This window comes from Cardiocondyla obscurior, linkage group LG04 (assembly GCF_019399895.1).
Source record: "Cardiocondyla obscurior isolate alpha-2009 linkage group LG04, Cobs3.1, whole genome shotgun sequence".
NCBI classification, from domain to species: domain Eukaryota; kingdom Metazoa; phylum Arthropoda; class Insecta; order Hymenoptera; family Formicidae; genus Cardiocondyla; species Cardiocondyla obscurior.
This window is the reverse complement of record NC_091867.1, coordinates 8,529,113-8,541,498: the sequence shown is the minus strand read 5'-3', so window position 1 is coordinate 8,541,498 and position 12,386 is coordinate 8,529,113. Positions and strand designations below refer to the sequence as shown.

The 12,386-nt window shown below is 45.7% G+C and overlaps 1 protein-coding gene across 1 annotated transcript; it reads right to left on the bottom strand.

Moving 5' to 3' along the window:
- Window positions 1-60: 60 nt before the first annotated feature.
- Window positions 61-12,251, bottom strand: LOC139102058 (uncharacterized). Its single transcript, XM_070655690.1, is given in 6 exon segments — window positions 61-2,001; window positions 2,484-2,931; window positions 3,058-3,455; window positions 3,560-3,911; window positions 4,108-4,536; window positions 9,896-12,251. Coding segments are annotated over 5 exon segments (2,196 nt in total). The 5' UTR covers window positions 4,369-4,536; window positions 9,896-12,251; the 3' UTR covers window positions 61-1,264.
- Between the last annotated feature and the right edge of the window lie 135 nt (window positions 12,252-12,386).

The following is a 12,386-nucleotide window of genomic DNA, read 5'->3' as shown; positions in this document are numbered from 1 at the left end:
AAATAAATACTTATAAAAATGATTTAAAAATTAGAAAAGTAATAAAACATCTCAGACATATGTGTGTAATTATACAAGTTAGAATTATTCAATATATTTCTTGAATATATATACAAACTATTTGTGTAATATTCGGAATACAGTCGGACTTATCGCACATAAAATTTTCAATATTCGATAACCTACGCTGAGCGCAAGTAATTTGACAATGATAATTACGGTATGACCAGTAATAAGAAATATACAGTCATCAATTGTCCACCAAGAACAAATTTAGTTCTCCGGCGACTTCTATCGATATATATATATAACATTTTTATTTTTCTTGTCTTTTCGAGCGAGGTCTTTTACCGGTTTTTATTTTTTTTATATTTTTTTTTATTTACTTTTATTTATTTTTTTTTTATTTTTTTTTTTATTTCTCGCTTTTATAACAATTGTGCATAGCACGTTAATATCGTAAATTAAAATATAAAACTAATTAGATTATATAAACCTTATAAAAAAAAAAACGTTAGATATAAAAGTGATTCTAAAAACAATATGAATGTGCTTCGACGAAGTCTGAAACGTATCTAGAGTTAAATTAGAGTGCCTGTCAGATGTCTCTTAAGCGTCCTTTAAATATTGTCTTAGATTACTATCATTTAGGCAATCTTTCTTTCCGTGACAATTTAAAAAAAAACACATTTTTAGTGCCGAAAATTCACATTAAATGGTTTTTAATAACAGTTCGCTCTAATAGTAATAAAAGTTTGCTCTACCCGAGAACAAAATACTTTCTAACGTCGGATTTCGTTTGGACTGTCTTCTTGATTGTTAATTGATATTTTTTCACATTTTTTGCTACGTTTGGCAATTTTTTCTCTAGTAATATCGTGCACGTTATACAGTTCACATTACGTAGTTTTCCGCAAAGGTTGTCGATATCTCCGCCCTCTCGTTTCCCTTTGCTTTCTTTCCTTTCATTTTTCTGTTACTTTTAATTAGAATTTATGTAAGTCAAGAGTAGGTTTCGTTTTATTTTTTCTTTTTATTTTTTACTTAACGTATATGTTTCACGATATAACCAGATATGGTTTTTAGTTTCTGACATCGTTCTTGTATCCCTTCAATTTCTTTTCCCTTTACCAAGTTTCTCAAAGTTTTTAGCTTTTCGTCGTTTATTTTTTTTTTCTTTTTTTTACGCGTACGAAACCTTCAAGGCGTCCGCCCATCCGCGGGGCAGTGAGCGCTTCAGCATCCGCGATATTTGCGACACACGTCACATAAAGACGTTATCTAGGGTGGGCAGGTTCTTCCTGGTGGGTGTAGAGGTGACGCCGCAATTGACCCCCTGGTCCTCGAACGTAACCATTTTTTCGCGACTTCTGGTGGTGATGCTAGCGTTGTTACTGTCCAGCAACCGCGTTTGGCTGGTGGTGGTAACTGCTCCTGTGGCAACCGACGGCGTGATCGCCGAAGAAGGCCTGAGGACCGACGTCGAAGGTGGCGGCGGTACCGCCATGTCCGTTACAGCAGCCGCGAGATTAAATTCGCTAACGCTGCGCGGCACAAAGTATTCGAAGTGCAAGGAACTCTCCTGCTGTCGATGCTGATGGTGATGAGGCGGCTGCTGCTGTTGCTGCGACTGCTGCTGATGATGGTGATGCTGCTGAGTCGGCGACAGGCAGCTCCTTCTCAAAGGCTGGCCACGTTGGAATTGTTGTTGCTGAACGTTAACGCCCGTGGACGACGAGTTGTTCGCCGCCCTGCATCCGGCAGCGTCTAAGGGCAACGTCTTCTTGCGCGGTAGCGAGTGATGGCCGGGCGACAATTTTATGGCAGTGTTCGAGGGGTGGGCCAGGAGCTTGCCGTCACCGGGGCTCCTGGCCTGGTGCTGTCAGGAACTGGCTGGCACCATCGACATGGCAATCGCCTCTTCTTCTTGTTCGGACAATCGCGAGTCGCTGGTGCCGCCTCCATCATCAAGGTCGGCCTTGAGACCGGCAGTGGCGCCTGCTGCAAAGAAAAAGAGAGGAACCACGCGTGACTCGTGACTGCTTACTCGCTTCGCCGCGGCCGTACAACCGCGACTATTCTTTCCGATATTTTTCAAAAATTCAGTTTCTTCGGTCGCGATTGGCATCGGTACTGACGATAATTTTTACTACGTGAAACAACGAGGCACTCGGAAGATGAAACCCGTCCCTCAACGTTGGAATTACGTTTGCTCGATGCATAAATACATGTATCTAGTATACATGTACATATATACATCTATATGTATGTTTCCCGGACTGACGCAACAATATATTTTGTTTAGATACTCCAAACTAACTATTACAGAACCGTTGTGCACGTTGCTGCAGTTTCCGAACGCGATAACTGCGTGACGGTCGAGAAAATGATTCAATGGTTCACGATGTTCTCTCTCTCTCTCTTTATCTCTCGTAGAAGACTTTCGTCGTTGATTCCCCACCGAATGCCTTCATCAGGGATACCTGTACCACCGATAGGTCCGACCACCACGCCCGACGACATGCCGCAGGTTCTACCGAAGACCCTGACCACGCGTACCACCTCCTCCTGGACGAGGTTGAAGCACATGGCGATCAGGCCCATCCCGGCGAGGATGTAGAGCGAACATGCGCACAGACTGAGCTCCTCCAGAGTGGTCGTGGGCGCGTTGCGGCCCACGGGCATTAGGTCACCGAAGCCGATCGTGCCGAGGCTGGTGAAGCAGAAGTACCCGCCTTCCAGTAAGCTCCAGCCCTCCAAACGGTTGAACATGACCGCGCCGCCGCATATGTACACTAGCATTATCGCCAGGCACAAGCTGATCGGTATCCTGACTGGGTTTGCCTCTAGCATGTACGCCGGCGATGAGGTGGACGATAAGGATAGCGAGCACGGGTGGAAATGCCGCTTGCCATTGCCAGCTGTCGCGTCCTGAATCCAAGAATGCGAGAAAGATTTGGCGTAAAAAATGACGCATGCATGGTAAACTCGACTCGTCAGTTTTTCAGAGAATAATTTTAACGCAACAATCTTCACGATTGGTCGTTATGACGTTACCTGGAGTGCGGCTGTCGAACTGGTGGTAGCGTGTAGAAGACCTTCGCTGCCGCAGTCGAGCAAGATCGCGCTGCCGGTGCCGCGAATACCCAAGTCGTCGCAGGAACTTTCTCTGCTCGCCGAATAATAGTTACCAGCACCTTTCGTCTCTATGTGATTATCGTAACGATACGCCTTGGCCATTATCCCGCCGACTGGCGGTGGCGGCGGTGGCGGTTGCTGCTTCCGCGCGCAGTTACGCGGCTGCCGACACATGCGTCCGTACAGACGACGAAAACTGCGAGCGAGCACATCACCCACCGTGCTCAGGTAGACCAGCATCAACGGGATTCCTGCCAAGGCGTAAACTATGGTGATCAACCGGCCCCAGACTGTGCGCGGCGCTACGCTGCCGTACCCTGAAATCGAAATCGCCGCTTTTAGACTTTGATATCGCGGACGAGCTAAGGAAATATCGGCGAACAACTCGTAAGCTTTATTGCCGAATTGAACCTGGACAGACCTATGGTCGTGATCAATGTCAAAGAGTACAGCAGGCTACTGCTGAAGGTCCATCGTCGGGTATGCAGCCGTCTGTCCTGGTGTTCTCGCGATCGTGGGGCTAACGGCGGCACCTGCTCGTAAGAAGTGCGCCTGAGACCGCGGGCCAGGTTCTCCTGGAACTCGAGGACTTCCCGGGCCGCCAATCGAGTCCAATTCTCTTTATAAAGAACGTTGAGATCTTCGGTGATGCTCCACAGCTTTTCGACCGTGCGCGCTCTCAGTTCCGTGGCGACGGAGTCGTTCTCCAGATTGGTAGGCGGCACGTAGGAAGCTCCGTCGGATTTCGAGGCTACAACCTCGGTCAGCGAATCCTGCGTGCAAAAATCACAGATGCAACAACTATCGCGGTGATCGAAATACTCGACGTTGACTGTAGTAATCATTAAATACAAAAAATATAAAAAAAAAGCAATTATATTAAATTTATAATTATAATTCTTCGCCAATCGTTATCTATTCAAGTTTTAACGACCCCGCCTAGGACAGGCGGTGGTTTCGACCGCTCACCGATTTCAGACCTCCCTCGAGAGCCATAAAAGCGAACGCGCCGAGCAGGGTGTAGCCAAGGACGAGCACGCACACGCCAAGGCTCGCCAGCAGCCCCGGAGTCTTCGTGGAGGTGGCGGTGCTGCAGCTGCAACAGCAGCATAGCAGCTCGGCGCCTCGCACCGATCCACCCGCGATGCCGCTGTTGTTGTTGTTATTACTGCCGCTTCTGCCGGGACAACATCTCGGCGCCCTTTGGTAATAGTCGCCGGCGTTCTGCATCGTTTCGCCCCTCTGATTAAATCGTCGCCGCCACCGCAGCTGCAGGTGCAGCGACCGACGACGCCGCAGCTGCAGCCGCAAGCGGTAACGCGCGCCCTAACGTCGTTCTACCGTCGCCGTGCTGTGACCGTCGCCGTCGCCATCCATCCGATGCGGGGGCTGCTTGACCTACATCAAAATTACTAATTAATTATCCGCGTGAATTAAACGTTCTTCGGACGTAGACGGTGCCAAAAATAATTTTGAATAAAATCGACGGGCTCGCGTTGTCTCCTGCTTTTTTTCCGTCTCTACGATCAACCAAATAAATCGCTCCCGGCGCACCTTCGATACCCGACCTCGATTACGCGTACCCCGTTCCGTCAGTCAGCCCCGTAAATCTGATAAGGGGCAATCGTCGCCGCGAAGTCGGGACACGTGTAGAAATAGCCAGTCATACGATCGACCCTCCGCCGAGGTATATATTCGCCGCGCTTCGCGCTCGTTACAGAAACGCGTACATCAGATGCACGGTGCATAATAGGCGCACTTGCGCGGCTCGACGACGTGCCGGAAAAGAGGAAAAGCGGAGGAGCCGCAACGGTAGATAGAGACCGCGAGAATGCGAACTCGATGCTCCAGACTGTGATAGAAATGCCTGTAAATGACTGAGAAGCTGGGGGGAGGAGGAGGCGAAGGGGGAAAAGGGACCAGGGTGAATGGGTGCATCCGAGAGAAGGAGATGAAGGGGGTCAAAACCAGGAGAACGTACAGCGTGCTCGTATATGGATCGACGAGAGGCGCACAAGTTTCCAGTGAGCGAGCACTGAATTTTTTTAGCCGCGTAAGGCATACTTGCTTACTCGTCGAAGATGGTATCTCGCCTTTGCGAGTTAAACGAGAGGCGACGTCCGGGCGGCTAAATAAGTTTCTCGAATGGGACAAGAGCACGATTCGAATAAAATAATGAAAATTAAATCTACAAGATTTTATTTCATAATTAGAATTTAATTCAAGATATTAACATTAAGATGTGTAAAGAAGTTCACGCAAAGAGAGATGAATGGTTGAATGAATGGATTAAGGGATGCGGATAAAAAAAGGAGAAAAAGAAGAAAAAAAGAGGGAAAGAGAGACCTTCTGTATGTGAGAATAAGAGAAAGAGAGAAGTGTAGAGGAGAGAGAAAGAGAAATATATATATATAAATAGAACGTGTGCGAGACGAGTAAAGAGCGAAACGTATGGCACCATTAGCAAGCGTACATATGTGCGCGTATGCGTACGTGATGCTGCGGTTCCGCATGCAGCTAGCTGAGAGCGCGAGAAAGAGATCCGCGACCGTCCCAGTTGAGGCATTGTGCCACGGCTACCGTCGGCGATAAGGCATGAAATTAAATTCGACGGAATGTGGGTCGTCGTGCCGTACGACTCCTTGCGCTACCCTCTACGTCACGTCCTGCCTGACAACAAGAGAGCGTCGGGGAGATACATCGGTTCACGTCCACCCACCTGTGTGCACACGTACGAGGAATGCGTCCGAGCAAAGAGAAAATTTTATACTAAGAGGTGAAGAGAAATGCTAAGAGTTATCATGGGTGCCGTGGCAGTTGGACCATCTTGCAATTATAATTTCGAGCGCGGACAATGGTTGGTGTTAACCAGATTAAATATTAACGTGGCAATTTAATTTTATTACTTCTCGGTGGTCCGCGACTCCCTTGGCGTTTTTAGAACACAATTTTCCCCGTGCGAGTATCGTAAATATCGGGACAGTCGCTAAATATTTTTTTCACGTGTAAAATCCTCGGTTTTTTTAATATTTTTTTTATTTTTTTTTATCTATTTTCTTTTTATTATTTTTGCGAGGCATTTAAATGGTCGTGACCATGAAAGTGCCAGAAGTGTGTTTCCAACAAAAAGCTGGAGCACGTTGTTTAGGACAACACGTCGCTTGTATAATGTGCTATCGGATTGAAAGCAAATAGCTTTAGAAATACAAGTGTATTCTGTAGGCACGGTGCTGGAGTCTGAAATACATATTCTCTATCTGTCGGCGAAAACCAATAAATTCTCTTTTTCTGTTTTTTTTTTTTTTCTAATCATCAATCGTTACTCGATGCACATCTGCATCCCGCCGCGAGCTCAGAGATATAATCGTTGTATTAAATAATCCCTTAATATTTCAGATTCCACGCCATTTCCGCGTCAAGATGTCGAACGGAGCCTCTTGTATATTATATATTATGCATGAGGCTTCGTGACGTTGACGTATAGCCTAAGTCGGTCTCGAGCAGAATGCATTAGGCTGTCTACATAGCGAGGTAGCGATTCGGGTCTGTCAAAAGTCAAGGTGCGCCTGTCACGCGGAGCAGACGGGATAAATGATTTTCCAATATCGATATGGTTTCTCGCTCTTCCCCATTTCTAGGTGAATTACACCCTCCGCGACGTTCAACGGAGAGCTTATCAGTCAGGCCTTTTACAGTCTTCGATCGTCAGGGCGGTTTCATTGAAACTAATAACATTTCCAATTAACGCCGTCGCGCTGATGGTGCCGTTACAAACGAGATAACTTATTTCTCTTCTCCCGTAATCGACGCGTCACGTTAAATATTCCCTACGCTCGCAGAAATCGGAGCCGGTGCCGGGACGTGTAGGACACTTCTTTCTGAGCCTATCCGGGAAATAATACCGTGCATCTCGAGTCCGGAGTTATATTACCGTGGCACTCGATTGGCACGCGAAAGGAATTCCGAAAGTTTAATTGGTATTTGTGTGCCAGACGGATTTTGCAACATATCCTCATCTTTCACCGGACTGTGCTGTACCTAAGAATCATACGATACGCGGCTTGTTCGCATTAGACGCCTCTAAAACACAGATTTCATAGGTCATTTTTTTTTTTTTTTTTACGATTACAATAAAGATAAATGACCCTACTATTACTGTAGTCGCGATCGTTACAGAAAATAATATTAAATTATTAATTTCTTTCTAATTAAAAAAAAAGAACGATAAATAAATCGATATTATTTAAATTAAATGTACAAATTATTCGCTTATTAAGCAGATTATTGCTTAATGTTTCATCGTTCGCCGATTTACGATTAACTTTTATCGGGAAATTAATTCAAGTACGTGTTTCGAAAGCAACGTTGGCAGTGATTTTCAGAATAAAGTCCAGCGAGAAAAAGCGACTGCCGTACGTATTGACGCAACAATCAGGAAGGAATTCCATCCTATAAGTAGCGGACCACGCTTAATTGGAATTTATGCTCGTAATGGTACATAAGCTACCCTATAGATAGGTACGTTGTACAGAACGATAGTTGATAGGAAACGCGGTAGCACCGCATAACGAGTTAGCGAGAGATGACGAGAGATAGAGAGAAAGAGGGAAGAGGAAGGGAAGGGTGAGAGGAAGAGGGAGAGAGAGAGAGAGAATGTCGAGAGGGTGCCTTCTCATGGCCCTGGAGGCTCGCAATCGATAGCCGAGCAGCAGTTGGAAGCGCAGAGGTCGGTGTGAGGGTCGATGACGAGAAGAGGAACGGAGAAAGAGCGAATAAGCGAGCGGATGAAAGAGAGAGACGCGCTGACGAATTAAATCTCCCTCTGATCGCTTGCACGGTGCCTGCCTAGTTAAATAGGTGCACGTCCGTGGACTCCACAGGCAGAGAGACGCCGAAGACTTATTTTTATACCATATTAAACCAAACTCGGATTCGCCGGGGTCAATTGTAACGTTTCAGCAACCTTTGATTTGTAAAAAAAAAAAAAAAAAAAGAAAGAATCGATCGGCAATTAAATTAATTCTAGATCGTATGAGAGGAAGGACATGTCCGCTGAACAATGCGTCCGCAAGTGTTGAGCTTCTATCCCACCTTTCGTCGATAATGAAACGCTTCGTTCGTAGGCCGAAAATGTAATACGACTCCCAATAAAAAATCATATTCGAGCAAACCAGACAGCTCGTACGATCCCACGTGTTTTTGCAATTAATTCGCGTAGGACGCGGTTTCCAATTGAAAAGTTTATTTAACCAACTCGCGTACCTCGCGCTGCGGAATTAACGGGATCATCGCTCGTGATGTTTGCCACGGACGGGAAAAGGAGAGAACGAAAAAAAAAAATAAAATAAAATAAAATAAAAATAAAAAGAGAAAGAGAGAGAAACAGAGTTGTGCATATGTGTGTATGTGTGCGCTTCACGTTTGACGATGTTAATTAAAACGCATCTGCCGACCACGCGCAATGGCTCGCGCGATGTATCATATTCTATCGGATGGAGCTGTTGTTCGTACCCTCAATATCCCTTTAACTAACGGGGTACCTGTCGAGAGAAAAGGGGGATAGGGGGGAAAAATTTACAGTTTGCGGGTGAACGTATAATCGAACGGGACAGTCCGGCATCGATTTATTTTCAAACGGTCACGCGCTTATGAGTGACTTTCGCTTTCCCGTGGAGCTCGATATCCAGAGGCCTTTATCTTAATTTTATCGCCACGTTGCAACTTTTGCCGGGATGTCGCAAAGATGAACCGTCCAATCGGAATCACGTCGGCCGCCGGGTAAAATTTTTATCGCCCTCTGTCCATCGGCAAACGCCGCGAGTTTTGTTATCAAGAAAAATCACGCGAAAAAGAGAGACTTATTTTATCCATCTTATCGATCCGCGAAATAAGAACGTGATTTATACCGAAGCACTTAAAGAAAAACTATTTAAAACAGAAGCAAATTCATTCACGGAGGGTGGGTCGCTTGTAAACTTTTCGCGAAACGCAAATTTTTCCTTCACCTCTCCTCGCTTTCATTAATTTAATATATAGAAATTTGCTAAACGAGATGTTAAAAATTTAATGAGTCCCACGGGAAGCTCGTAAACTTTGACATGAACCGTTAAATGTTGCATGAAAAGATCCTGCTTTGCTTTCGAGTGTAAGAGCGGATGTCGGATTAGAAAGACAAACACTTTTAAATTCGATTCCGCTGATAATTGAATCCCAGCTTTACTTTCGAGAAACGTGATATTTCTTGCGATATATGTAACGGGAGGGGTAGGTGGGGGAAAGTATAAGCGAATGCAAATTTCACCGAGTGCCACATCAATCTCGCTCAGACAACTTTCGCAGGAAGCTCGAGATAATCTGTCAGCATAATCAGGTTCCCTTTTTTAATCCTCAAAAGCGCCGTGTATCGCACGTTCATTACCGGAATGCTCTCGTCAAGAAGCAAGGATTAACCTCGCTCGAAAAATATAAATAAATAAATGCAAAAGCGGGCATAAAAATTGAAATCAATAAAAGTGTAAAATTGTAAAAAAAAAATGTAGAATACTTTGCTGCTTAACAAAAACCAGTTACGTTAGCAATCCTATCTCTCTCTCTCTTTTTTTTTTTTTTTTTTTTTTAACTAATCTGAAATAAAATATCGCGAATTACTCGACATTCCCGAATGCATCGCGTGAAACGATATAAACATCAATATAAAAAATGTGCATCGCGACGGTTTCAGCCGCGAAGAGACTTGATTGTTACCCGGCAAACTCACCACTTAGCTCACCGGCGATCGCTTTCCACCCTTGTTTTTCACGGCGGTCCTCAAATCCGCGCGTTGGTTACGCGGGGCATGTCACACAGTTAGAAAAAAAAATAATAAAAAAGAGTGTAGAAAACTTTTGCTTGTCACTCCGCGCGATTACGCGGCGTTTCGCAAAACCCGTGTGTGGAAGCAACGATTATTTCGAGCAGCTCGCGTTCGTGGATTTTCCATGAGCGGCCAGCATTTTCACCGGCCCGCTGTCACGATATTTTTATATCCCTGTGTACGCGCGAGTAATGTCGTATATAACGCTATTTATGACAACTTAACGTCGCTCCGCGCATCGCGCCGTGCGTTAATTTTCGCATTAATTTCTCCCCTTCGGCGGGAAAAGAAGCGTCGAGCAGCCAACGCGGTTACAATCGGTCCGTATTCACTTGTCATTATTAACGATTAATCACGCTGCAGTCAATGCGTTGCTGTACGGTGTCTGGACATCCTCGTGTTTCACTAACATTCGACACCGCCGATAACTATGATTGACCTATGTCACTTACGATTCGCGACAACTGACCGTAATCGATCTGTACCGCCTGTATTCGACGAATATCGCGTACCGCCGGTGAATGAATCGACTCGACCCCGAGAAGAGTGAATCTCGCCGCTGGATCACTCCCAAAATGGAGCGAGGATCGGAAGCGTGCCCCTTTCGCATCGCGAGATGCAAGGCTGCGCATCCATTCGGTATCATTTATTGCGCGGTCTTATCTCTTTTTATCGCTTCCCGTCGTGGCCGTTCTCCCAAGATTACGACAAATCGCGACGAATCGGTCGCCACGGCATCACTAATTACTCCACATTGTTCGCCGATCATGATTTACTTAATGTTCTGCGTTTTTTTTTTTTTTCAACGTTCATAAGTTGTCACGAACGTCGTTGAAGTAATTCTTGAAACGGAGCACGACACCCGTCCCCGAATCACATCCGTATTTTATTCTGACAAACTGTTCCGGAACGTCCCTTATAAAAAATGAACACTCAACCGTTGGACATACCGAATGATTAATTTTGAACGATCGGAATACAGAAGTTGAATAAATCACGAATGAAATAAATCGTGCGAGTATTTTTTTTCTTTTTTCTTTTTCTTTTTCAACCACGGGAGTTTATTAATTTAGTAAAAGCTGACAAAAATTTGAAAATGTTAAAAGAAACTGAAGGAGGAGAACCGTTTTTTTTTTTTTTTTATTAGTCTCATCAAGTTAGTAATTATTTCCATTTTAATTTTAATGATTTATATTCCATGTAAATAATTGCTGTAAAGATTATAAAAATTAAATTATTTCCACATTGTCCGAGTGGTGAAGAGTACATTTTATTTTTAACAAATCCGACCACGTCGCGTTACTCGTCTCCGGTACGAAATTCAACTTCCATCGCGTCTTGTCTCTTAAGAATTACCGTGTCAGCGGCAACTAGTTTAACGTTCTCGATATATAATTTCAAGCCAAAGGGTCATTATCGAATTGGCACGATAGCGATTCGTCAGCAAAAAAAATCAGCGGCGGTAGGAAATTGCATGCAAACCCTTCACTCATGTTCCCGTTTAAAGAAGATACGTTGACGATCTAGTCGCCAGTCGTCGAATGCACTCTCTCACCATATTAAACCACGAATTAAATTCCCGTCCAGACGCACGCAGGCTCTATCGAGCTTCGAGCTGTCCATGTTCTCCCGGCGACGAGTATCCTCGGCGAACGATCCTTTATTTCCAGCAGCCCTTCCTCTAGATGGAAGTCACATGTTGCGGGGACGCAACGCCGGGGCAAGGCTCCGATAGAAGTTTCCGCGGGGCCGTCCGATTTCGTGTAACTTGACGCATTTAAAGCAATTGTCGCGCCCTCGGCGGCGAGAATACGTGCGAACTTGGGGGCTGATGGATATGGAGCCGACTGTCGGCGACGAACGTCGGCGACGCGGATGGGCTCGTTGACGGGCGAGATGGGACGAAGATCCTCTTGTTTGAATCGAGGTCGCGGCCGCGTTCGAGCTTCGATCGGAAGGACGAGGGCGAAGCCAGGCCGTGGCGAGTGCGAGCGAAACGCGAACCGAAGCGAGCGACGACAGAGAGCGAATCTCTCGCGAGAAGTGTACGCCGGCTTTTACGTGCGGACGCACCCCCGTAGTACCAGGCAGGGCGCAGGATCACTCTCCGATGTCTCCGAGGGTGGCCATGGCGCATGTGCGCCCGACGTACGACAGAAACGGAGGGCTGCATGCGGGAGCGCGTAGTCATAGCCTCGTCGACCTGGTTCTCTCTCTTCCTCTCTGCTTTTTTCTCATCCCTTTTTACCTTTTTTTTTTCTTTTTTTTTCTTTCTTTTCTCCTTTCCTGTCGCCTCTTTTTCACCCCCTCCTCCTGCGGCTTTATAAATGTTTTTCTTTCTTCGCTTTTATTACGCACGCATTGATGCACTTTTTGTCTTCGCTCTAGGATTGCA